The sequence below is a fragment of the Bufo bufo genome, chromosome 7 (assembly GCF_905171765.1).
Source record: "Bufo bufo chromosome 7, aBufBuf1.1, whole genome shotgun sequence".
In the NCBI taxonomy this organism is placed as follows: Eukaryota; Metazoa; Chordata; class Amphibia; order Anura; family Bufonidae; genus Bufo; species Bufo bufo.
Genome location: NC_053395.1, coordinates 216,848,553 through 216,876,378, shown reverse-complemented (window position 1 = coordinate 216,876,378; position 27,826 = coordinate 216,848,553). Strand labels below are relative to the sequence as shown.

Here is a 27,826-nt window from a genome sequence, read left to right as displayed (position 1 = left end):
TTCTATGTGCCTCATCATAAATGAAGCGCATCTTCGGCAGTGCAGGGGATAACAAGACGGAGCCCTATAGTGCGAAATGATAAAATTGTGCCTGCAGCCACAACTAGAGGGAGCTAATGAGCTTATCGCATACAGATTTCTTTAATTTTTAACTAAGCTCCTGAACTCCCCCTAGTGGTGGCAGAATAACTTAAAGGGACCTTGTCATGTAGATATTTGATTATAATCTAACTAATTATATACAATCATTAACTACTAAAAAGTACCTTAGATGTGTTCACTTAGGCCTCTTTCACACTTGCGTTGTCCGGATCCGGCGTGCACTCCATTTGCCGGAATTACACGCCGGATCCGGAAAAACGCAAGTGAACTGAAAGCATTTGAAGACGGATCCGTCTTCAAAATGCGTTCAGTGTTACTATGGCAGCCAGGACGCTATTAAAGTCCTGGCTGCCATAGTAGTAGTGGGGAGCGGGGGAGCAGTATACTTACCGTCCGTGCGGCTCCCGGGGCGCTCCAGAATGACGTCAGAGTGCCCCATGCGCATGGATGAGGTGTCCATGCGATCACGTCATCCATGCGCGTGGGGCGCCCTGACGTCACTCTGGAGCGCCCGGGGAGCCGCACGGACGGTAAGTATATTGCTCCCCCGCTCCCCACTACACTTTACCATGGCAAACAGGACTTTAGCGTCCCGGCAGCCATGGTAACCATTCAGAAAAAGCTAAACATCGGATCCGGCAATGCGCCGAAACGACGTTTAGCTTAAGGCCGGATCCGGATTAATGCCTTTCAATGGGCATTAATCCCGGATCCGGCCTTGCGGCAAGTGTTCAGCATTTTTGGCCGAAGCAAAAAGCGCAGCATGCTGCGGTATTTTCTCCGGCCAAAAAACGTTCCGGTCCGGAACTGAAGACATCCTGATGCATCCTGAACGGATTGCTCTCCATTCAGAATGCATTAGGATAGAACTGATCAGGATTCTTCCGGCATAGAGCCCCGACGACGGAACTCTATGCCGGAAGAAAAGAACGCAAGTGTGAAAGAGCCCTTACTGGTGTGACAGATGGTTACCTCATAATATACACACAAAGATGCCGCATGCCACATGCTAATGAGCTGAATTGAGTCCAGCGTTTTTTTTAATTCAGAGCTATAGCCACTCCCCTGCCTACCTGCTGCTGATTCATATGGAAAAAAACTGTCAGTCAATCAGCAGCAGGTGGGCGGGGAGAGTCAGGAGCTCATGAATATTCAGGACTCATCATTATGAGCTGGAGCTTTTCAATACAAGATGTTGGAAGATTGACTGGGTCAATTAAAGAAAGTGACCCAGCATTTTGCTAAGAGAATCAGTCACTTATTTATGTTGCCCTTAGTTAGGACACCATAGAACTGGTGACAGGTTCCCTTTAACTCTATGTCTGCAGGGAACTGCAGATATAAAACATAGTTCTGACCGCTATAAAGATATATCAAGAAATTTATCAGCAGAGTATATTAAACCTTGAAAATAAAGTTTGATAAGTGGCGGACGCTCACTATCAGGGCTTCTGCTTTTTTTACCATACACCTACCTTTTCTGCTCCTAGGACTTTCACATATCTCACAATATGGCAGCAAGGAGTTATTGGTGTATGTACAGGCCGTGCAGCTCCACAGCCTCTCGGAGAGAGGAGGTCTTGGGGGGGTAAGTAAGGCACTTTCAGAAAGACCACGCGCTTTAGGTGACGGAAACAAGTTAGAAGGTTTGCCATTCCAAGACTTCCTCTTTCCACAATTGGCGCTTTTAGGGGTAGATTTCGGGGTCTGGCTGCCGGACGGTCGGAAACGCTTGGCTTGCTGTTCAAAGTCTTCATCATTATAAAGGGCATCGACATCGACCACTTCACTGACGTCTGACGAGACTTTGGCTTCGGTGGCAAAAACTTCTTCTGGGTCTTTGTTGTCCGTCTCCCCGTCTAACTCTACACGTTCTTCTTCTCCAACAACCCTCTTGCGTTTTTTTTCTCCGTCAGGTTTAGGGGAGAAGAACGAGCGGATGTCATGCTGCTTGTCTTTCTCGAACTGGGAAGAGACAAATAAAATGCCAATTAATTATTTATCCCTTTAATATATAACAGCGCCTCGGATTCCTTAAAGGAATTGTCCAAGATTAGAAAAACCCTCTGCTTTCTTCCCGAAACTGCGCCACACTTGTCTATGGGTTGTGTCAGGTATTGCAGCGCAAATTCATTCACTAGTAGAGTCAGCCCACGGACGGGTGTGGCGCTGTGTCTCCAAGAAGACCGCCGTGATTTTCTAGTCCCGTGCAACCGCTAAAATTGGGCAAATATATGCAACCATTACCGCCAGAGCAGTGACATCACTTTCAATGACATGACATAAGATGCATGTCCATAGACGGCATGTCATCACAATGGATCTTTCCTGACCGTTGCTTACTTGCGTGCGCTGCATTTACATGCAGCAATCCTCCCGTCTATACAGGGCTGAATAATCACTTCTGATAGTGACCCTAATGACTGGCTCTGGTTGCGGAGTTGGGACGGTCATAAAATTCCATAGTTCTTGAGGCCTATGATCAAACTGACTTCACGCCAAAGGACGTAGGGGCACCAGCATACTTCCATAATTCTTGTTTCGTCATACGGATATGAGACATATAGGCAGAAGATGAGATCCTTGTTACGTGGGGACGCATACAATAAAGTATGGGTTGTTTGGTCTTCATGCGAAGTCCATGAGGAACCATACAGGGAGTGCAGAATTATTAGGCAAGTTGTATTTTTGAGGATTAATTTTATTATTGAACCGCAACCATGTTCTCAATGAACCCAAAAAACTCATTAATATCATAGCTGAATATTTTTGGAAGTAGTTTTTAGTTTGTTTTTAGTTTTAGCTATTTTAGGGGGATATCTGTGTGTGCAGGTGACTATTACTGTGCATAATTATTAGGCAACTTAACAAAAAACAAATATATACCCATTTCAATTATTTATTTTTACCAGTGAAACCAATATAACATCTCAACATTCACAATTATACATTTCTGACATTCAAAAACAAAACAAAAACAAATCAGTGACCAATATAGCCACCTTTCTTTGCAAGGACACTCAAAAGCCTGCCATCCATGGATTCTGTCAGTGTTTTGATCTGTTCACCATCAACATTGCGTGCAGCAGCAACCACAGCCTCCCAGACACTGTTCAGAGAGGTGTACTGTTTTCCCTCCTTGTAAATCTCACATTTGATGATGGACCACAGGTTCTCAATGGGGTTCAGATCAGGTAAACAAGGAGGCCATGTCATTAGATTTTCTTCTTTTATACCCTTTCTTGCCAGCCACGCTGTGGAGTACTTGGACGCGTGTGATGGAGCATTGTCCTGCATGAAAATCATGTTTTTCTTGAAGGATGCAGACTTCTTCCTGTACCACTCCTTGAAGAAGGTGTCTTCCAGAAACTGGCAGTAGGACTGGGAGTTGAGCTTGACTCCATCCTCAACCCGAAAAGGCCCCACAAGCTCATCTTTGATGATACCAGCCCAAACCAGTACTCCACCTCCACCTTGCTGGCGTCTGAGTCGGACTGGAGCTCTCTGCCCTTTACCAATCCACCCACGGGCCCATCCATCTGGCCCATCAAGACTGACTCTCATTTCATCAGTCCATAAAACCTTAGAAAAATCAGTCTTGAGATATTTCTTGGCCCAGTCTTGACGTTTCAGCTTGTGTGTCTTGTTCAGTGGTGGTCGTCTTTCAGCCTTTCTTACCTTGGCCATGTCTCTGAGTATTGCACACCTTGTGCTTTTGGGCACTCCAGTGATGTTGCAGCTCTGAAATATGGCCAAACTGGTGGCAAGTGGCATCTTGGCAGCTGCACGCTTGACTTTTCTCAGTTCATGGGCAGTTATTTTGCGCCTTGGTTTTTCCACACGCTTCTTGCGACCCTGTTGACTATTTTGAATGAAACGCTTGATTGTTCGATGATCACGCTTCAGAAGCTTTGCAATTTTAAGAGTGCTGCATCCCTCTGCAAGATATCTCACTATTTTTGACTTTTCTGAGCCTGTCAAGTCCTTCTTTTGACCCATTTTGCCAAAGGAAAGGAAGTTGCCTAATAATTATGCACACCTAATATAGGGTGTTGATGTCATTAGACCACACCCCTTCTCATTACAGAGATGCACATCACCTAATATGCTTAATTGGTAGTAGGCTTTCGAGCCTATACAGCTTGGAGTAAGACAACATGCATAAAGAGGATGATGTGGTCAAAATACTCATTTGCCTAATAATTCTGCACGCAGTGTACATGAATATGAAAGTTATTACCAAGTAGGTCCTAACCGGAATGATTTACAGCCTATGGTATATTCACTCATATGGCTATGTAGGGCAATGCATGCCTCTAGCCCTCCTGCCTCAATATTTGGGCCCTTCATGAATTCCATGGGATTGAGTCGTTTGCGAGGAACTCTGCGTACCTACCGTATTTTTCGCCCTATAAGATGCACTTTTTCCCCACATAGTGGAGGGAAAATGTCAGTGCGTCTTATTGGGCGAATACTAATGAGAGCTTCAATTATGGAAGCACTCATTAGTACAGGAGGATCAGGAAGCGCTGCATGCAGCGCTTCCCGGACTGTGTACTCACCACTTGCTGGTCCTCGGCCGCTCGATGTGCTGTGATTGCATATCAAGTGAGGACATCGGCGCACTGTGACATCACGCTGTGCCCGTCAGGTCAAAGCGCATGGCTGGAAGAAGAGCACTCGATGTGAGGAGCAGTGGAGGCGTCCAGAGCAGGAGGGGTAAGATTGTTTTTTTTTTAATCTGATCTAAGAACGGGGGTCTTTCAAATGGAGGTCTGATCTGAGGTCCGATTGGGGGACTTATGGAGGACTAATCTGAGGTCTGATTGGGGGTCATTCACATGGAGGTCTGATTGGGGGTCATTTACATGGAGGTCTGATCTGAGGTCCGATTGGGGGACTTATGGAGGACTGGTCTGAGGTCTGATTGGGGGTCATTCACATGGAGGTCTGATTGGGGGTCATTCACATGGAGGTCTGATCTGAGGTCCGATTGGGGGACTTATGGAGGACTGATCTGAGGTCCGATTGGGGGACTTATGGAGGACTGATCTGAGGTCTGATTGGGGGTCATTCACATGGAGGTCTGATTGGGGGTCATTTACATGGAGGACTGATCTGAGGTCCGTTTGGGGGTCTTATTAACATTGGGGTCTGAGCTAAGGTCTAATGAAAATTTATATTTTTTTTATTTTCCTTCCCTATAACCTAGGTACATCAAATAGTGCGAAAAATACGGTAATTGAATAGTTCAAACGTGTGTTGGCATCTGACAGACCGTTACTAATTGGATCACAATGGAGAAAGTTTATCCAACCACAAAGTAACGCAGACCTTGTGGAGCCACAGGGGCCTCCATTACCATATACATAAGACCGGTACAATATGAGATATGAGATAACACATAAAATCACAAAACATATAATGTATGCTACACGATATATGCCACAAAACCAATAGCGACCAATTAAGACCTGATTTTAATTTTCCAAAAATGAAATCTGACTGGTTGCTATAGGTAACTACTCCAGCGTCTCCCACGGATTTATATAACTGAAAAAAATATAAATAAATCTTAATTGCCCATAACAGCCAATCACAGCAAAGCTTTCACTTCCTGAGGGACAGGTTTTCTATCGGTTTCATAAACCTCCTCGATCCTGTCTACCCAAAAATACACAGACGGCGTTGATCACGCACGCGGCAGACGGCGGCTGCAGACAGTCCCCAGCAGGGCACCGCGGTCTCAAGCAACGTAAACTTAATAAAAGTTTATGACGACCTTTGCAGAGTTGATTTCTCAGGACGGCGACAACACTCCTGCAATTAACATCGACACAATAAACAAGCAATAGAATTTATTTATTACAGATTCGGCCCCTGGAGGTGCGAGGCCGGGGGGGGGGTGTAATTTATAAAGTCGCTAGGACGTGATCCCTCACATTCTTCGCAGTAACCGCTTGTAATTAATATAGGAGAAGGGAGGCTTCCCCCGGAGGTCTCGTCTGTGGCAGTCACATCCGGCTGTGCAGCGTCTCTGAGCCAATTCACACAATAATTACACAAATCACCACTTTCTGATAAAATTGTGCACCGGCTACAACTGCCGTCACCCAGCTCACCGCACTCCGGAAAGACAGATCTACCGAGGGATGAAGTCAAACACCCAGACCTTATTTATCAGCCAGGAAGGTCGGCCATTCAGGAGTCTTGGAGATTGGATGGGAGCCTCTTGTAGGAGCTGTCAATGTGGTCCGCCAGCTTTCCACAAGACAGATACAAGTCGAGAACATTGGACCCAATGAGCAGGATTAGAAAAACATGGCGCACCTGTTCAAGGGTCGTGTCTGGGGTACTGCACCTCTGCTCTGTTGAAATGAATTGGGATGAGCTGCAATACCACAAACAACCAGCAAGACAGGGGTGGCGCTGTTCTTCTGAAGAAGCCATGCTTTTCTAATCAAGGAAAATCCATTGGAAACACTTAACTGAAGAGCTCAATTCAGCAATGTAAACTACACTGTGGGAATGAATGCTCTTAAAGGTGTCCGACAAAAAAAATCCTGACATTTTAGGGGTTCCTACAGGCAACTAATCTACAGGTAAGTACATTAATGCGGCAATTATTTTCTAGAAGTAACTACAGGCTCTGAAACACCATTGAACGAACGATCATCTGGTGAACTATCATTACACCGATGCAGCCATGGTGGCCAGTAGTTGTTCAAACTGGTCGCACGCGCTCAGTGTCACCGGGCGAAGGACGAACTGGCTATTTTATTGTGAAATGTTCGTTCATGAAAGAATTAATTGTGTTAAAGCGGACGGCATTTTGGCTTTCCGTTTGTGAGATCCGTCATGGGCTCAGCGGTCCAAAACGGATCAGTTTTGCCCTAATGCATTCTGAATGGAAAAGGACCCGCTCAGAATGCGTCAGTTTGCCTCCGTTCCGTCTCTATTCCGCTCTGGAGGCTGCTTGCAGCGTTTTGGTGTCCGTCTGACGAAACTGAGCCAAACGGATCCGTCCTGGTACACAATGTAAGTCAATGGGGACGGATCCGTTTTCTATGATCTGGCACAATAGAAAACGCATCCGTCCTCTATTGACTTTCAATGTATCCGTCTTGGCTATGTTACAGATAATACAAACGGATCCGTTCTGAACAGATGCAGACGGTTGTATATTATCTGAACGGATCCGTCTGTGCAGATCCATGACTGATCCGCACCAAACGCGAGTGTGAAAGTAGCCTAAGTCAGGAGCGGTCAAAGATGTAAAACACAAGCGATTGTTCAGTGTGAAATCTCACCCGAGGAAGGATCGGCTATACTGGTCAACTAGGCCGACAGGACTCGCTAAGCTGAACCAAAAATGGAATTTTATTATTTTAGTTGCAGATGTGGAAATAAATCACATTCTTTGCTTAGAGACCTTGGACCACGTCTGCTGTACGGACTGGTGGATCTCCAATATTCAAGGGTTATCAACCCACATTTACTGCTCCCCTATTTATTATCAGTCCCGTATCTCTCTAATCAATCTATGTATATAATCTAATCCATCTTATATTGTTCTAATCTATCTACCTAGCCTACCTACCTAATACCATCTCATATCTATTTATCAATCTAATCCAGTTATCGGTCCTATCTGTCGGTCCTATCTGACGCTCCTATCTGACGCTCCTATCTGACGCTCCTATCTGACGCTCCTATCTGACGCTCCTATCTGACGCTCCTATCTGACGCTCCTATCTGACGCTCCTATCTGACGCTCCTATCTGACGCTCCTATCTGACGCTCCTATCTGACGCTCCTATCTGACGCTCCTATCTGACGCTCCTATCTGACGCTCCTATCTATCTATCTCATATCTTTATCTATCTATCTAATCAATCTAATCCAGTTATCGCTCCTATCTGACGCTCCTATCTGACGCTCCTATCTATCTCATATCTTTATCTATCTAATCAATCTATCGCTCATATCTTTCTCATTTCTATCTCATATCTGTCTCTCTCTTTCATACCAATCTGTCGACTGGATCCATCTATCGCATGCTTATCCTGTAAAACCCCCTTTACCTCTCTCTGTGCAGAGGATTTGGAGCTCTGTATTAGAAAAACAAAGCACCAACCGTTATAAAGATATATTAAGAAATTAATTGGCACTGAATTTTGGCCCTGAAGGTGAGGATCAATGGCAGGGATTCATTTCTAGGTTTTTTGTCACATTAAAGACTTTGGGGCAGATTTATTAAGATCAGTGTTTTAGACACTGGTCTTAATAACCCCTATATGTGGGGTGGGGGTCTATCGGAGTTATGAAGTGGCGCCGGCCTCTACATAACTTTGGTGCATCCAGCGCCAATTCTAAATGTGAGACACCTTCCTTGCTGTCTTAAATGTAGACCATTTTCTACACCTAGAACAGGTTTAGAAAATGATGAAGGAGACGGGTCGCTAGGCCCCTTCCCCGCCCACTTTTTTAGACCTAGGGTGAGTGAGAAAGAAGTTGCAGATTCTGCCGTAATATGGCGTGTGACAGAATCTGTGCCAGGTATATCTCTTCTTAAATAACCCCTTTTATCCACAAAGTGCTTTTATGGCATTTCAATGAGAAGGGACTGGGGGGATCTAATCACTGGGAACCCAACTAATGCAAACAGCAAAGGAAAGTTATTCCTGGCAGACATGTTTGTAGATGTGCGGTCATCCCCCTTGCATAGTATGCAGTCAACAAATCTCGGAGAAAGGTGCGATATATAACAGTAATCTAGGTGTCCGTAAAGGGAGTATTAACCTGGAGTATTGGACCCTTTAAAATATAATTTTTATTCATTCAATTATAAAATAGAGTAAATCACCCTGTGATACCTGGGTGACCCAAAATGTATCAGGACAAGATGTCGCCCAGCTACCACCGTGAAATGGTGAATTTGATACCGTACAGAAAGTGCAGATTCAAAAAGGGGCATTTTGGGTAAGGCTAGGGCATTTTGAAGGGTGCTGGGGGTGATTTTCTCCCTGTCCCCGCCCTAGATTAGCCTTTGCCCAGGGATGATCCCTGATGGTGGGATCTCCCTGTCCCCGTACCTGCCCTGTCTGGCCCTATACAACCCTATGTGTTGGGAATGTAACAAAAACAATGATGTCAATATTATTTATAACCCCGACGCGTTTCCCCACCAAGGATCACCAGGGGGTCGGTTAGAAATAGATTATTTATGTAGATGACATCAAGAATCAAAGCAGGATGAATAGATAAAAATGTATTATGTCCTGGATGAAACAATGAGGCAGACCACGATGTATCACATGGACTCTCCTGTTGGTAAAGAGAGACGTCACTGGTGATGTGGCCCATTGACTGCCATGTTATGTCAGGCAGTGGGTGATTTACTCTATTTTATAACTGAATGAATAAAAATGCATAGTATGCAGTCACCTGGTGTTCAGTGTACAGTAATGCGCACGTCCACCGAATGAGGTCAGTGGTGGTGGACACACATGCTCAGTCCCTCTCCCGGCCTGGTCTCTGCACAGCCATTCTGTTCCCTTGCAGGGCAGCCAATAGTAATAGCTTTCTGCCCTGCAGAGCCTCTGCATTAACATGGTGGTACTCCTGTAAGGGAAGGAGGACGGGACTACACTGTCAGCGGGGGAAGGAGAAAGGTTCTGCCCACAGCCAGCTCACCTACAGCAGCACCATGGGGGACACACGGAAATAAAAATTACATTTAAAGGGGTTATCCAAGACTATAAAATGTCCCCCATATGCCGGGTCCCTCACAATGAATATAGTTTCCTGACTCCCTGTGCCACTCCTGGTCCCGGCACCACCGCTGCTGCTTTTTACGGATAAAAACATCCAGTGTCGGGGGGAGCAGCCAATGGCAGGCGGTGACAGGGAAGAGCCTCCCTAGTGACACCCGCGATACTAGGGAGGCTCATCCCCGGCACAGCAGGCGGTTGCTTACATTTACAATTGCTCATAGTAACCCCACCAACCACCATCTGGATGACATGCTGTTAAAAGGGTCTCCTGGATTTAACAACTGATGACCTATCCCAAGGATGGGTCATCTATTTCCAATCAGCGGGGGGTCCGACCCCACCCCGCACCCCCACTGATCAGCTCTTCGCGGATTCACTTCAACGGAAGCTGTGCTGCAGCAACCAGCTGCATCCATTACACAGTGGATCGGAGTCGGTGCAAATTTTTGGAACCCCGTCGATCTGATTATCGATGACCTATCTTAGGGATAGGTCACCAAATGTTAACTGCTGGGGAAGCCCTTTAACCAGTTTATCACGATGTGGCGCCTATAATGCAGCCCGACCATGAGCAGATCCGCTGCACCGGGCCGAACTCTGCCCTTTACCCGTCACCTTGTTTATTCTCTGCCAGATCAGCAGTTTTACTGTAAATCTCTATATTCCTGCAGCAGCCGAGTCCTGAAGAAGATTTACATGCAGCCGGATACGAGCCTCTCATGTCCTGTACGCGCAGCTCCGGCTGAACCGCCCTAACACTTGGCACCAGCAGCTGCTGCGTTTGTTGTTTTCACCCGTTAACATCAACCGGGATAAAATGTGTCGCTTGCTTTTTTGTAATTACCAGTGAGCCGGCTATTAAAGAGCACAACAGGGGTGCCCCGGCGCCTCTTGCTGGCTTAGCTCTTTTTTCTTCTCCTTGACTAGGAGTGAAGCTGCTTGTGCTGTGGGTCTTGGCTTCAGGACCATGGACAGCAAATCACACTCAACGGTGTCGGCCTCACAGTGCAGCGAGTGCTCGGCGCCTGCGGAGGACGCCAGAGGTCCCCAGCTCCTTAATGTGTCACGGCTTAAAACGCGCCTCCACTGGAGAGATTCTGTCAATGCTGCACAATGCCTGGGCGTCCTTCCAGGGCCGGGGACGTGCTCTTTAAATATCGCTGCTCGCCTGCCGTTGGAAATAGCTGGCTGATTTAATTGGGTCTTCTATAGAGCCTTTCACACCCGCGTAGCCCGGGGCACGTCAGCTGAGCTGCTAATGAGAGCAGCTATCATACAATGCCCTGCTGACGCTAGGGGGTCAGCCATCGCGGCCAGGACTGAGCGAGAAGGTAGGTACAGTAAGCAGCAGCAAGTAGGTTAGTGCGGTGACGGCGTGCACCTCAACCCCTCCTGATAAACAGATGCTCGAGATGCTCCAGAGCTTTCTAATAGGGAGGGGGGGGGGTGTAAAATACAAATGTTCAGCCGCATCTGTATCTTATATTTAGAAAAACACTTGGATTTCGATGTTTTATGGCGTTCTGCATCTGTGTCTCATCTATGGCGGCATCACTTATGTCAGAAGATGCAATATAAAAGTGCTATGTGGTAACCTGCTGCATCCAAACAGCCTAATAAAAAAGTGAATATCTGATCATCTGCAATAAACCTACAATCTGTGGCTTATAAAAGTGCAGCGGCGTAATAACGGCGGCGCTGATATCAGTCACATCTACATATGGAACGGCTCCGGGAGGTTCTCGGTGCTAGAGTATTGGGGCATAAACTTGCGATGATGGGGGCAGGGGGGCTTTTGGACACCTGTCAGTCATCTAACACTACAGACGGCCGCTCCATAGTCTCATGCCGCTGAAAGCAGACAGTAACCGGTCGCATTCAATGGCAAATAAATGCAGATAGGATTTAGGCTAAATATTCCTTTAACGTGCATCGATCTTTCTCTCTTTTTTTTTGTTGCACTTTGCTGCACACTCCTAGGATGAGGCATCAATAACTCATTAGTTACGGATCCAACCCCTGGGACCCCGAGAAGGAGCGCTGCTCTGCTGCAGTTCTCGGTGCGTGGTGTGGAGCTGCGCAGAGGAAAAATACTAAAGAGACGCGCCACTTGGCGAGAGCTGTGGCCCCTCCGTTCTAGTATAGACACATCCTAACTCTATGCCATCATTTGCTATGGTTGAGAAGACCCTTTTAACCCCTTAAGACCGCCCATAGTATAAAGAGCTGCACAGGATTTTATAAGTCACCGTTAACAAGGTCCAGCTCTATGGAGGAAATAAAGTTTAAAAAACAATCAAGGTCTTTTCTGGGAGACAAAATAATAAAAACCTGGGCCTTCTGACCCCCACACCCGCTCTATGGGCACGTGGCCTGCAGATATGAGCAATAGACCACCACACGAGAGGTCAGGTCTGAGGCTGCTGTTCCTCTGCAGCTCTGGTTCCGGCGCCAAGCCTCCTTCTCCTCCACTTCTAGTCCCCACTAGACCGAAAGTGTGATGATGTGCCATCTACTCACTCGTCACTAGTGCAAGTCAAATCGATGGCCTCAGCAGTGACATGGGCTGGCAAGTGACCGCTGCCATCACCAAGGTCATTGATTGGCCAGCAGCAGTGAAGTGCACAGTTTCCGATCCAGTGGGCAAAAGAAGCGGAGAAGAATGGAGCTTGGCGGTGGAGACAAGTGAGACTTTCTTCGTCATCTCCTGCACCCAGACTGGCAATATCAAAAGGGGTTTCTGGCACTCGGATTAGCCCAGTGACATCCAATATATAGCAGCTATGCTTGGTACTGCAGCTCGATCGAGGTCGTCACAGGCCTTCAAACAGCAGACTGGTGAGGGTGTCTAGAGTCGGACCTCCAACGATCTGTTAATGAGGACCTATCTTAAGGGCAGGTCGTCTATATTTCAGTCTCAGAAAACCCCTTTAAAAAAATGGGAAGTCTGGCTGCCGGCAAGCCACCACTAGGCTTGTTTATGTTCACAATGTGTACAGTGAGCTCCCCCTAGTGGTGGCTGCAGGAGACCCCAGGTATTTATGTATATGTAGGGGATTTCTGTATCAGACACACTTTGTGTACCAGCAAGGACATAAGATGGTTAATAGTTAATCGTTTTCTCCACATCCCTGTTAACATGCATGGCCAAAAATGCGTATGTTCCAATAGGATCAGGGGATAAATAGTTGTTAGAAGTCTCTGGCAACGCTTATCTTTTTAGGGGGTGTTCCCCATCTGGAATTTTATAGCATAATGATAAAGATGTGCCATAAGTGTCCAACAGGTGCAGGTCCCACCTCCGGTACACGGTCCCCTGAAGTTACAGCCCTTTTCGCTAAGCCAGACGAAAAGGAAAAAGTATCTGTAAGTGTCTATAACAATTCATACATGTGGTGCCGGGCGCGTTTTCTATAGTAAATCTGCCTCATTACAATGCTACGACCTAAAAGTATATTAATAATAGAAATGCATAATACTGTTAGTCTGCGGCTGCCGGTGTAGAATTGTATGAAGTACTTGATTATGGAGAGAGAATTATTAGTCTCTGTAAGGAACAACTACATGGATCTCTTCAGGAGGCTGGGGAGTGGGCTAAATACATTATAATTGATCATAACAGGCAGTACTGGTGGCTGCCCTATAAGAGCAGGAGCGGTGTCGTGCCACTGTATGATCACAGAACATTAGCACGGTAATAATGACTTCATTAATGGAGCACAAGCCGTGTCCCGTGGTTTTCCTACCATAAGCACTGATGGCATTTCAATTGTATAAGCCATCAATATCTGACTGGTGGGAATCAGACCATATGGACCCCAATGGTGCCTATAGGGAACAGGCCGCAGCACATACTGTTTTTATATTTTATTTGGGTGTCAAGTGATTCATTTCCAACACTATGTAGAAAGCATCGCCGTCCTGGGTGGAACTTCGCAGTCACATGTTTTCGCATAGGAAACCTCATCAGAAGGTGGAGCCGGACGCAATCTGTCCCGTGAATAGAAATAAGGAGCGGAGATAACCGCCCCAAGCTGCTGTAACAGTAAGGGCTCATGCACACAAATATATTATTCTTTTCCATTTCTGTTCCGTTTTTTTTTTTTTTTTACAGGTCCGTATCCGGAACCATTAATTTCAAAGGGGCTTGGGAAAAAAAAAACGGAAATGACTCCATGTGCATTCTGTGTCCGTATGACTGCATGTCCGCTGCGCAAAAAAATAGAACATGTCTATTCTTAGTCCGTTTTGCAGACAAGGACAGGCATTGTTACAATGGATCCGCAAAAAAAAAAAAAAGATGCAACACAGACGTCACCCGTTTTTTTGTGGATCCGTATTTTGCGGACCACAAAATACATACGGTGGTGTGCATGTGCCCTAACTCAAAGGTCCACGAAGGGATGCTTCCGCCTTATAAACAGCATATCACTAGGAAAGATGATGGGGCCGTGCTATGAGACACCGACCGATCCGGTCAATGAAGGGGCTGCAGCTTAAATTTAGCACAACAACCACATTCAATGTTTTTTTCTCCAGTAGAGCAGCACTCCGGACACCAGCTGTGCAGGGAGCGAATGAGGTCGGCTTCAGTACCCTGCACAGCCCGAGCGCTTCAGACGAGAAACCTGTAAGAGAATGCAGAGCGAAATCTGCACCATGGCCCCTGTAGTCTCAGGATCGGTGGTGGTCCCACAGCTCGGACTCCCACCAACCATAAGGTGATGGCATATCATATCCTAGCAATAAGCCACCCCCTTATAAGATGGGAATCTCTCTTTGAAGGGAACGTGTCATCAGAAAATGACCTATTGCTTAAATCTGGTTTTGTTAAGCATATTTTTAAAGAATGTTTGATGATGTTATTTTTTTATTTTCCATGTCAATATCTATATTAAAAAAACAATACATTCTGCGCACTGGCCATGAATGCTAATAAGGGCACTTTCACACTTGCGGCAGAGGATTCCATCGCCGGAACTGCCTGCTGGATCCCTCAAAACGTATGAAAACTGATGGCATTTGTCAGACGGATCAGGATCCTGATTCGTATGACAAATGCATTGAAATGCCGGATCCGTCTCTCCGGTGTCATCCGGAAAAAACTGATCCGGCATTTATTTATTTTTTCAATTATTTTGCAGTCTGAGCATGCGCAGACCGCAATGCCGGATCCGGCATTAATGCATTTCAATGGGAAAAAAATGCTGGATCCGGCATTCCGGCAAGTGTTTCGGAATTTTGGACGGAGATAAAACCGTAGCATGCTGCGGTATTATCTCCGTCCTGAAAAGGCAAAAAGACTGAACTGAAGACATCCTGATGCATCCTGAACGGATTGCTCTCCATTCAGAATGCATGGGGATAAAACTGATCAGTTCTGTTACGGTATAGAGCCCCAAGGACAGAACTCAGTGCCGGAAAAGAATAACGCTAGTGTGAAAGTAGCCTAACAGGCGCCGCTTCGTGGTCTGTACAGATCACTTTTTTTTTTCCATCAATACATTTTTATTAATTTTAAAACATATAAGATGATCAGCAATGAGCGGCGATACAGTCATCGCTTTACTCAGCCAAATTGGCAGCACCGACCTGACCGCTTCAAGAATACAGCAGTGAATATTCAACAAACAGTTCAAACAAGCAAAGGGACATTCAGTACACTTAAGAGATAAATACACAGACAAATAGTGCATTTTACAGCAGGCACATATTGGAGTTTTTAGATCAGGATTAGTCAGGGGATTGTATTGCGAGCAGGGAGAGACCCCAGGAACTCCACTCCTTCTCAAACGTAGCGGATGACTGTCCAGCTCTCGCCAACACTTTCACGTGTATATATGTGGAATTGAGCTTGCGGGTAATATCCGCCAAGCTGGGGATATTCTGGGATTTCCAATTTTGTGTAATAGCCAATTTGGCTGAGAGGAAAAGGTGCCCCAGCACTACCCTTACGTGGCAGGAGGGCCAGTGAGGGGGAAGGCAAGAGCTGGCTACCCAATAGGTCCGAAGCAAGAGAAAGGGTGGTTTTCCATATATGTCTCTAAGCATCATGTACAAAGGGCGGAGGCCTGTACAATATGGCGAGGGAAGTGACCAGAATTTGAATATTTCCTGATTGCCCAGTAACTTAATAGGGGAGTTAGCTGTGATAAAGTCTAATACATAGGTACTTATAGAAATCAGTGTTTGGTATCAGGTATTGCTTATGTAGGATTTCAAAGGAGCAAAAAGGTATCTGAGACAAACAGCTTTGATAGTAGGTCCAGGCCGCTTGCCGCCCATGGCGAGACCGTTACATTGGGAACTAGAAGATTGAGCACCGTTATTAAGGGCCCGGGCGCATGAGGGCACAATTTATGAAATGGAGACCAGTTTCCCAATGCCATGGATACCAGCATTTGGACTGGGGGTCGGATGAACGCTGGATGGAGAGCAGCTAGTAAAAGGGACTTAAGGCTACATACAGAGGACAGTGTTGCTTCCATATGGACCCATTGTTTAGAGTAGTTGTCCACCCACCATTCTCTCAGTTGAGAGATTTGCAAAGCCAAGAAATAATCGTATATATGCGGAAGGCCTAGCCCCCCCGACGTTTAGCTCTTTGCATTATCGTAGTTGCTATTCTAGGTCTGTGTTGAATAAATATAAGAGCTTGGGAAGTATGAAGATCTGAAAAGATGCAATACGGCCTACCCAAGACGTCTCACATTTAGCCAAATTGGAGAGATCTTTCTCCATTGTCCCTAGGAATGGGAGGTGATTCGCAGGTTAGCGAATGATGTCGTTAGCTTTATCCCCAGGTAATCGATTTGGCTATCCTGCCAGTCCAGGTCAAAGGCATCTTTAAGCGTCTCCACCTGGCCAGGAGGGATATTGAGTGGAAGGGCTTGGGACTTAGTGGCGTTAAGTTTATAAAAGGAAAGCTCTCCAAATTGAGATATAATGTCGATGGCAGCTTTGAGAGATGTTTGGGGGTTTGTCAGCGTTAGGATAATGTCGTCAGCGTACAGGCTGTGTGTTCCTTGTCTCCTATAGTAATTCCCGTAATCTCGGAGCGTTGTCGCAAGGCTTGGGCTAGCGGCTCAATCGTCAGTATGAATATCAAGGGGGATAGGGGGCAGCCCTAGCGGGTACCATTGGTGATATTAAAGGGATCTGAGAGCTCCTCGTTAACCCAAACTCTTGCGCTGGGTTGGGTATATATCGCTTTAATAGCCGCCAGGATCGCCCCAGAGAATCCCATCCTCGATAAGACTGCAAACGCAAATGACCAGTTAATGCAGTCAAATGCCTTCTCGGCATCCAGGGTGACCAACAAGGCCGGGGAAGTATATTTAACGTGCGTTTGGAGTTATCCTGTAGTTGTCTGCCTCTTACAAATCCCACTTGGTCTACATGGGTGAGGGCTGAAATGTAGGGGGCCAGGCGGTTTGCTAGAATTTTTGCGTATATTTTCGTATCGGTGTTCAAGAGCGAGATCGGGCGGAATTTCTTTGTATCGTCCGAGGGGGGTCAGTTTTAGGGATAGTGACTATTGTTGCCTCCAACATCTCTTTCGGGGGACAGCTTGTGGTCACAAATTGTTGAAAGATTTGACATAAATATGGGGAGAGCTCCTTTTGGAAAGCTTTGTAGTATGCATTCGAAAAACCCGTCTGGGCCGGGGGCTTTATTATTGGGTAGTTTTGCAATAACCCCTAGAAGCTCTTCCTCCGTCACAGGGGAGTTTAGGTCCTCTAATTGGGTGTTGGTGAGACTTGGGCGTTTTAGGGAACCTAAAAATTAATCAATAGCTACTGCCGTTTGAGGAGATGGTTCCGACTGCGGCGTCAGGTTGTAGAGGTATTCCTAAAAGCTCCTAAAGGAATTTGCAATTCCTTGCGGGTCCATTACCTTCTTACCCGACGGCTTCGACGTGAGAAAAGGGGATCTTAGCTTTAGAGGCCCTTTCCTTCAGTCTACGGGCTAATAGTTTCCTTGATTTATTGTCTTGTGAATAGTAGGACGCATTTACTGATTTTAGGCGTTTCTCATAATTATAGAGCAGACAATCTTTTAATTGGAGGCGTAAGTTTTGTAGTTGGGTCGCTATATTAGCGGAGGGGTTGGTTTTGTTGCTAGACTCCAAGGATCTGATCTGTGAAGTCAATGCAGTTATGCGTTCCTCTCTGTCTCTCTTTGCTTTATGCCCAGATTTAATGAACAAGCCCCTCATGAACGCTTTGCGGACGTTCCACAGGGAGAAGGGGTTTGACACAAAGCCATCATTTACGCGGAAGAATTCCTCTAGCCCCTCTCGTAATGTTATCTTATGTTTGGGGTGTTCCAACAGAAACGTGTTATTGCGCCACGGGGAGTAAAGGGGTCTGTTGTTAGTTTCGCTGATAGTCAGTGTGATGGGCGCATGGCCAGACCACGTGATTAGTTCTATAGAGGAATGTGTGGCATTACGTAAGAGGTTGCGGTCCACCAGAAAAATATCTATTCTGGAGTAAGTTTGATGGGCGCTAGAAAAGAAGGAGTAATCTTTTTCTCTATCATGGTGGAGCCTCCAGACATCATAGAGGTCTTCCCTCATTAAAAGGGAGCTAAGACCCTGGGGGTGAACTCTAGCTCTGGATGTCGAGTCCATATGAGGATCTGACACAAAGTTAAAATCTCCCCCCCACAAGACCAGGCCCTTCTTAACTGCGTTCACCTTGTTCATTAGCTGACGCAAGAAGTGCAGTTGGTGCTTATTCGGGACATATACAAAGACCATAGTGTAAGTCACATTATTTATATGGATAATGTATCGACCATTCTGGTCTTCTATAGATCTGGACAACTGAAACGCTACTGTGTCTTTAATGGCAACCATAACTCCCCTCTGCTTTTTTTGTATAATGGGAGTGGAAAATATGAGGGAAATGAACGTTTTTTAGTCTATGGGCATCATCTTTCAACAGATGCGTTTCAGTTGCGCAGATGACGTCCCCTCCCAGCGCCCTTGCCTCCTTCCACAGCATAGACCTAGTGTTCACAGCAACTACCATAAGAAGAGGGGTCTACGCTGTGGAAGCATAGCGCAGTATTTAAACGTAGTGCACTGCAAATGGGGGGTTTCCGGCATCAATAAAGCCTGCAAGCGGCACATCCTGCAAGTGTACTGAGTAACATAACAAATTAAGAGAGCAATTCTGCCCAACTTAACTGAAAAACATAACAAAGGAGAAATAATAGATCGGCATGTAATGCCGATGATCACTTGGTAGGGCATATACTACGGCGCCTGGCCGGAAGGGCTGCACAGCGCTACCATGACATAACATTAAACCTGCTAACCACACAACCACATATCAGCGGTGGGATTTCCTCTTCTGGGACACCAGTTGCCACCCAGAATCCAGGTGAGTAGGTGAGCCGGGGCCTTGGTCAGAGACCTCCATCGTGATGTTCCAAGAGTCCAGAAGCTTCTTCCCGGATTCTAGGGAAGTGATAACATGTACGGCACCCTGATGGTGGATCAGGACCTTGGTCGGGAATCCCCATCTGTATGGGACATTATTGCGTCTCAGAGCAGTAGTGAATGCGCTGAGGGATCGACGCTGTTGGAGGGTGATAGCTGACAGGTCCGCGAAAACCTTAATCTGGCAGTAGGGAGAGGGCAGTGTGCCCAGTTTCCTAGACGCCGCCAGTAACGCTTCTTTAAAGTGAAAAAAGTGAACACGCACCAGGACATCTCTTGGAGACGAGCTAGGAAGATGTTTTGGCCTCATCACCCTGTGTGCCCTATACAGGGTTAGATCATGGGGAGAGAGATCAGAGATCAGGGTTTTCATGAGGCTTTGCAGATAGGGAGTCAGATCTTTGGGGGCTAGCTCCTCAGGGACTCCTCGGAATTTGAGGTTGTTCCGGCGGGACCTGTCCTCCAGGTCAACCACTTTTGCTTTGAGGCGATCTAGTTCCTCTGACATATCATTGTGGGCATCTATAAGCTGGTTGTGTGAGGTAGCAAAGTCCCCCATTTTAGACTCTATATGATCTACTCTGCCTTCTATGGCCTCCACCGCTGTTTGGAGTGGGCGGACTAAGGAGGACAAATCCTTGTGGATGGATTTACTAAAAGAGGACCATCATGTCCTTCAGTAGGTTGCTGGATGCAGGCTGATCGTTTGTTGGGATCGCCTGGATAGTTAGAATGGTGTGGTTGCTCACCTCACATGGTGGAGTCTGCTCAGCCGGCTGCGACCACGCCTGCCCCGGCGTGGGCGAGTTTGAAGATGGCGCTGGAAGATTGGCGCACTTCTGTGGACTCGCTGCCGGAGATTCACGGGCATCCCTGGGTTTCATGCGTGCGGTCGGAGAGTCTGGAGATACAGGTGGGAGCAGGTCAGACGTGGCGTTCGGTGAGTCAGCAGCCATGTCGTCCAGGGGTTTGTTACGGGCCTCCGGGTTGTCGGGGCCTAGCTGGTGGGATAGCGGAGGTGGAGAGGTGTCTCCAGAAGGACGGCTTTTCCCCAGGTAAAAGTCCAGCTTCCCCTGCTTTTTCATGGACCGCTTGCCTCTGGTCATCATCCGGGCTGCCTGTGCTCTGTCAGCCGTATCAGAATGCGTGGCTATGGGGTGTAGGATCCCGCTGTCGCTAGTGTAGCGCTGGAGCACTTGCCTCACGCAGCCATCTTGCTGGGCCGGCAAACAACGCCCCGTAAAGATCACTTTATGCCAATCATCTGCTTATCATCACAGGCAGGATTAGAATGACCAATATCACCGATATGTATATAACACAGTATCCAACATTCAGAATAGGTGATATCACAGCTTATTGGCTCCCTCCTGACCTCTGCACAGGTCACAGAACATGACTAGAAAACTCTCCCATAGAAGTCAATGAGGTCCGCTCCTGTCCATTGTGTCTATAGGACATGGTGGCTGCTTTAAAGCGTACCTCGAAATGCTGTTAACAACAGCTTGGGCAAGATGGCCGCCCCCATAATCATATTCAGGAAATATAATTTTAAAATATTGCCAATAAGAAAATAAAAACAGATTAGAAAAAAAAGAGGGTGTGTATCGCTATCTGGCAGGAAAAAAAGAAAATTGTGACATATTCCCTTTAAGACGTACAGGGTCAATGTTACTGGAAAATTATGGCAAAAATAGTGAGGTTTTTAAAATTTAGCAAATCCTGGCAATCATGGAGAATGTCTACCCCCTACAAAAATCCAAATAGTTATCTGAAGAAAAAAAAAACGTGTTTCTGTTCTCAAAACTTATTTTAAAGAAGTGGTCGGAAACTGTGACTCAGCCACAAAGTCTTCTCGAGGGGGTGAACTACAGCTCCGTACGGTGTTCTTATCGTGATTCGGGAGGCACTAGTATTACAGGGTCCGTGTGGATAAGCGAGTGCTGAGACATATGAAACCAGACCAGGGATGGCCAACCTGAGGCTCTCCAGCTGTTGCAAAACTACAACTCCCAGCATGCCCACACTACCTACAGCTATTAGCCTACAGCAGGGCATGGTGGGAGTTGTAGTTTTCCAGCAGCTGGAGAGCCGCAGATTGGCCATCCCTGACATAGACAAACAGACATTGACAGACAGATATGAGAGTGATAGATCCCCAGATAGGTAGGTAGACAGACTGCCCTGCAGTAAACGGAGAATCACTATGATCTAGATGTGAGGAGAGTGACTGAGCATGTGTGTCCACCAGCACTCAGCTCATGAGGTGGACGTGCACTTTTCTATGGACTATGAACACCAGGTGGCCAAATACTATATAATTTAATGTCAAATCTTCACCTTCATGTAAATGGTAGAAATGCTTAGTTTTGTAAGATCTATACTATAAATAATGTAATGATAGGACAACCCTAATGAAGGGTGACCACACATGCACAGACATGTCTCTGCCGGGAATAAACAGCTTTGTTACGTGCATTAGTTGGGTTCCTAGTGGTGAGACAGCTGACCAATCACTTTTGTACGACATACCAAACTGAAATGCCATAAAAGTGCTTTTTTGGGAAAATAACTTAAAAGCAGCAGAAAAGCCTAATATCCATCACAGCCATTAATCATAGTGTCGATTTTCTTTTAGTCCATAATTTTGTGCCAACTCATTTTTTTATATGCATTTGTAACGGTTGTAGCTTTGTTTTATCTGATACAGAGCTCCAAACCCTCTGCATAAACAAACACACAGTTAAAGGGGCTTTCCAGGTTCAGCATATTGATGACTTAAAGGCCCTTTACACGGGGCGAGAATTGAACAGATCATCACTAACGATCATTCATAGTAACGCTCATTAGCGATGATCTGGCGGTATAAATGCACCGCCGATTACCCGATGAACGAGCAAAACGCTCATTCATTGGGTAATTGGATCATTTGTGCAGAGCAAAAAATTCTCGTTTCCTGGTGGCAGACTGTGCTGGGTAATGACGATCTGCCACCGGGAAACAACGAGTCTGTATGGGGAAGAGCAATGGCATTAGCGATGACTTCTCCCCATACTGTGGAGGAGATCATTGCATGTAAATGCACCGGTCTCCTCCACTGGAGATCAGCAGATTGTCACGAAGGAACGCTTCCTTCCCGACTATCTGCTGTAATATCGTTCTCAGGGAAGACAGAGATAGAGAGGCTGAGAGAGAGATGAGAAGAGAGAAGGATAGAGGGATAGAGAGAGAGAAGGATAGAGGGATAGAGAGAGAGAAGGATAGAAGGATAGAGAGAGAGAAGGATAGAAGGATAGAGAGAGAGAAGGATAGAGAGAGAGAAGGATAGAAGGATAGAGAGAGAGAAGGATAGAAGGATAGAGAGAGAGAAGGATAGAAGGATAGAGAGAGAGAAGGATAGAAGGATAGAGAGAGAGGGATAGAAGGATAGAGAGAGAGGGATAGAAGGATAGAGAGAGAGGGATAGAGAGAGAGGGATAGAAGGATAGAGAGATAGAGGGAGAGATAGAGAGATAGAGATAGAGAGATAGATAGAGAGATAGAGATAGAGAGAATACCTCCCAACTATCCCGGATTGGGTGGCACAGAGAAGAATTTGGGCGGCGGTGACCTCATGGAGCGTGCTGGGCTGTGCAGGAGGAGTTCACAGGCAAAAGATCATTCCCTGGCTGGGGGAATCGGCGTGTGCGCTCTTCTGCCCAGCTCAGCACTGTGTTGCTCCTGCTTTCAGAGAGAGCAGGATGTGATCTGATCATCGGGAGAATTTTTTTTTTTTATTAACTCTACAGGAGGGGAGCACTATAAGGGTAGCACTACTGTAAGCGGGAGCTAAGGAGCAACATTATTGTGAGGGGGCAGCTGTAAGAGGGGGGGGGGCGTAACTAATGTGTGGGAGCACAACTACTGTATAAGGGTACAAAGGGGGCATAACCACTATGTGGGAGTACTAAGGAGACTGGACGGGATTGGACATGTATAGAAAGGCGCTGGGCAGAGTTAGCGCCGAGGCTTAGTGTAAAAAATATAAATAAAAATTTGCAGTGCCGCTGCTATCGTCCCTCCTTGGGCTTTTCAAAAGAAAGGGGGGGGGGGGGGGTTGAGTGGGATATAGACAGAGAGGAGGAGAAAGAGTCAAGACAGAAAGGAAAAGGGGGGAGGAAGACAGACAGAGACAAGACAGAGAAGAGGAGACGGAGAAAGAGGAAGAAGGGGGAGAGATCGGCATTGTCCTGCTTGCAGTATGGCATAATCTGCAGAAATCTCTCTTCTATTTTCACACAGGACATTCAATTTCAATAATCTGCAAATTCTAAGTTTCAGATAAACTGTCTGATTTCCTGAAGTCCTTTGTCGGGCAGTTCTGGCGATATCCGTAATGGGCACTGCACGCTATCGGCCGTGTAAAGTGCTGGCCGCAACCTTTTCTGGTGTAATATGAAAATCTGGCATCAAATTGTCAAATCCAGATATGTAAAGGATGTCAAATCAGAATTAAGCAAATACTCAGCAGAGCGGACGGGGGAGGAGATCTTGAAGGGTCCTGACTGGGGCCTCATCTTCCCATGTGTCAAAACTGATGGGCTCCGCTAGGCACCGGTTATGAAGCAAACCGTCAGCTCTAAATAAATCCATATCAAATCGGATACGTAAAAAAAAAGTGTGCTGCATACTAAAGCGGTTCGTCAGAAGTGCTTCCATCCTCGGCGCAGCATGCCGGGGAAGAAAAATGACCTTCAAAAACAAAGGCACTTTCTCTAGTTGACAGAGTGAGATCTGCTTTCAAAAGGATTCAGTCTTCACAATGGTCTATTTCCACAGGCCAGGAAGGGTGCACCGCCAAAAGGCAGAGTCGCGATAAACCAAAGTTCACCTACCTGCTTTGAAGAAAAATTGCAGCTGAAACAAAGTAAAAATGATCACTCAAGCTTGTGATGTGCACGTACAATGGCTGAGCATGCATGTGTTCTCAAAGGACAGAGGGTGAAAAAGCCGCTGTCTGACACCTCAGCTGGCGGCTTATCTCCCATAAGAAGAAAAGATAGGGCATGCTGAAATCCAGCAGGCCCAGTTCTCCTTTGGCCCAACACTTGCTGAGTCAAGAGGCCACCACACAGAGCAGATGGCCGACCAGTCCAGTCGTAATGAATGAGCTTGGCCGATATTGCTGAAATATGTTACTGTCATCTATTGCTGCCGTCCCAACAAGCCCCACAAGCAAATCCTAGGGACAGATCGGAGACTTTGTCCTCCATATGTAAAACCTGAGAGCTAAACAAGCGTGTCTATGAGGAGGGGAGTCGGGGAAGCTATATGTCATCTATGGCCACATCAGCTTTGAGTGTAGGCCACCTCCTGCTCGCCAGAAATCTACGACATCCACCAGATTTCAATCCAGCAACATCCAAGTCACCTACAAATTGTGACATTTCCCACTTAACGAGGCTGTCACAAGTTCATCACATTTACCGACATCCCAGGAAAGCAAAGTCATCACTGCTCTTCCAATCCTTTCTTATTATCAGAGTACAATTGTGAAATATAAATCTCCAATACGTCGCCTAGATCGTTTGCCGCCGCAGGTCCCAAGAATGAAGTGGGATCAATTCACAGTCAGTCAATTGCGTTTTGCAGGACCGCGCGATTCCTATCAGTTCAGAACCATTCACTGGCGTACATATAGGCAAAACATCAGGTTCCAGAGATATCCTCCTCCCCCGATGGGTCCTGTGGAATATCGAAAATCGCACCGATAGTGAAGCACTGCCATCATTATTCGCATGCACGTGGAAATGCAGGAACGTCAGATAAAAATAACCGCCTCGTCCTCCTCCTGTCCTCTCTCTCCCATGGGCAGTCCTATGAAAAATTCGCTGAAATAGTGAAGTACCGTCACCAATTTACGTATAACATTTTTTTTATTATACTCACAAACGCCAGTAGAAATATAGGCCTATATTTCTACTGGCATTTGAGAGTATAACATAATTATTTTTTTTACATAAATTGGTGACGGTACTTCTCTATTAGAGCAATTTATTTTTGCATTTATAACATCAGTAGTGCATGTGAATAATGATGGCAGTGCTTCACTATCGGTGCGATTTTTGACATTCCACAGGACCCATCGGGGGAGGAGGATATCTGTGGAACCCGATGTCTTGCCTATATGTACGCAAGTGGATGGTTCTGACATAGAGTGGTTATCTCCTGAACTGTTAGGAATCGCGCGGTCCTACAAAACGCAACTTTCTTATTATCAGAACTCGCCCAAGGTTTCTTTCCTAATATGTTCGAGTTCCATTAACCCAGCCTGCCTCCCCTCTCCCATTCATCAAGCCAGATCTTTCCCCTTTAGTTCAATTCTGGATATAAGAGGGATGAGATGAACAAAAGGGGGTAGGTGTTGGTTCGATGCCCCTTCATTCTGCATTCCCCCTTCCTCTTGCACTTTTTTATGGGAAAAAGGCTAAAATATAACTGTTATTATAATTATATACCTGTATTTTTCGCTCCATAAGACACAAATGGCAGTGCGTCTTATGGAGCAAATACTAGCAGGCAGTAGGACGAGGGAGCGATGAATGGGTGCACTCACCGCTCCCTGGTCGCCGCGCTGCACTGTTCTGACAGAATACAGCGCTGTGCGACGTCAGGTCACAGTGCAGCAAGGTGCCCGGAGAATATCAGGGAGTGGTGAGTGCAGGAAGAACTGCTGGATATGCAGACTGGCGGCGGAGTCCGGAGTAGGAGAGAGAAGTTCATTTATTCATTTTATGTCTGATGGGGTCTGATCTGAGGACTGATGAAGATTTGGGGTTTAATCTGAGGCCTGATGAAAAATAAATGTTTTTCTTATTTTCTTCCTCTAAATCCTGGGTGCGTCTTATGGAGCGGAAAAATGCAGTAATATAATGAATGAACTTGTGATGTTCTGTAATGTATCTGGATCTTCTTTAACTTACAGCAGCCTATAGTTTATTTTCCTCTGACTGTAGGCTCTCTGGGCATTAACCTTCTTGGTCGCCAAAAATCCATCTAGTAGAAGGGAAATGAGGAGGGGGATGCAGCTGCAGTTATGAAGGAGGAGCTGACGGTGGGGGATACCAGACCAGGAGGAGCCCATCCACTTAACAAGTACGGCGAGTGAATGTGTACATTTTCAAAACCTTACTCTGTAAGGATATGCTGTGACCACCCTCAGCCTTACCACAGTCTGACCTCTCTCACACCAGCCCATAGTCTTCATCAACAGAAAAGAACCTGCATGTAGAATTTCTGCTTTGAGAGGCAGCATGGCGGTCACAACTCCATAACAGTCTTAAGTGTCATTGCCTTCTTAAAATGTACATAGCGGGGAAGAAAAAACTGAATGTCTGTCTTACGTGAGTAAAGAGCTGGTCTTTCATCTCATCCAGTTCTTCGTTCGGAGTCCATGATTTGGCAAAGCTCAAGAAGTCCCATTTTTCCTCGTCGTCTACTTCGGCCTGAATCTTATCCTTCTTGCCGTTTAGCGTGTTACCGGTAACTTTTGCCTGGAGAAAAAAAAAAGAAGACACGAGAGAGACATAAATCATACCTATTTCAACCAGTAGCATCTTAAAAGGAGTCTGTCATCAGTTCTGAACATGCTAGACTGCTGATAGCTCTACATAGAAGCTGAGAATAACAGGGCAAGCAAGCCTTTTGTGGAGATTTTTCCATCAGGAGTAGAGTAAACTTGAAGTTTTGCTCTGCCAGATTCTGCTTCTGCAAATGCTCTGGAGACAGAGCTTCACTGTCAAGTGCTCTCCCCTCAGTCTCCTGGTTGGATGCTACAGCTGTCACTCAGAGCAGAGGGGAGGGGCTGTGGAGCAGCACAATGAAGAGAGCACTTCACAGTGAAACTCCACCTCCACGGCATGCAGGAGCAGAACCTGGTAGAATAAAACTTAATAGTTACACTACTCCTGATGAGAAAAAGATTCACAAAAGGTATGTCGGCCTGCTCTCCCCAGTCCCTTACCTAGTACTGCCAGCAGTTTAGCATGGTTAGAACTGATGACAGAGTCCCTTTAAATTGAACATTTAGAGTTAGAAAACTTTTGACATGTCGCCGTCTGCCCCGAAACGAAGAAGCAGAAGTGATCAGCTGAGTGCCGCGTCCTTCGTCTACATTCGGCTTTCTTCAGAGGGGTCCAGGACATTTGTTTCTACCAGCCCGTACACCACTAACCCCTTCTTTCGGAGATGTGCTGGCTGAACACAGCTGAATGGACACGGCACTCCACCCCTTCATTTCGGCAAATGGTGGGGGTCTCAAAACTTCTGATATGTCACTGCATCATGTCAAAGTGGAGGCACGCTTTAAACTTTTTTTTTAGAACTCCTCAAAATAGGAGGCTCAATAGTAATGCACCCCTTCCCTTTGCAGTTCCAGGATCCCAGGCTGGAATTCACATGTTCTTCCCATGATTGTATGGATTTCCTTTGATAAATTCAGAGAGGTCAGTCAGCTTCT

The 27,826-nt window shown here is 46.3% G+C and overlaps 1 protein-coding gene across 2 annotated transcripts in view; it reads right to left on the bottom strand.

Annotated features, from left to right (window-relative positions):
- Positions 1-27,826, bottom strand: part of ZRANB3 (zinc finger RANBP2-type containing 3) — a 271,436-nt gene that overhangs the window by 62,910 nt on the left and 180,700 nt on the right. For both annotated transcript variants that reach the window (XM_040440742.1, XM_040440743.1), the window contains 2 exons: positions 26,712-26,861; positions 1,578-2,067 (listed from right to left, as the gene is read on the bottom strand). In XM_040440742.1, coding sequence (XP_040296676.1) covers positions 1,578-2,067; positions 26,712-26,861 — 640 coding nt within the window. The remainder of the gene's footprint in view (positions 1-1,577; positions 2,068-26,711; positions 26,862-27,826) is intronic.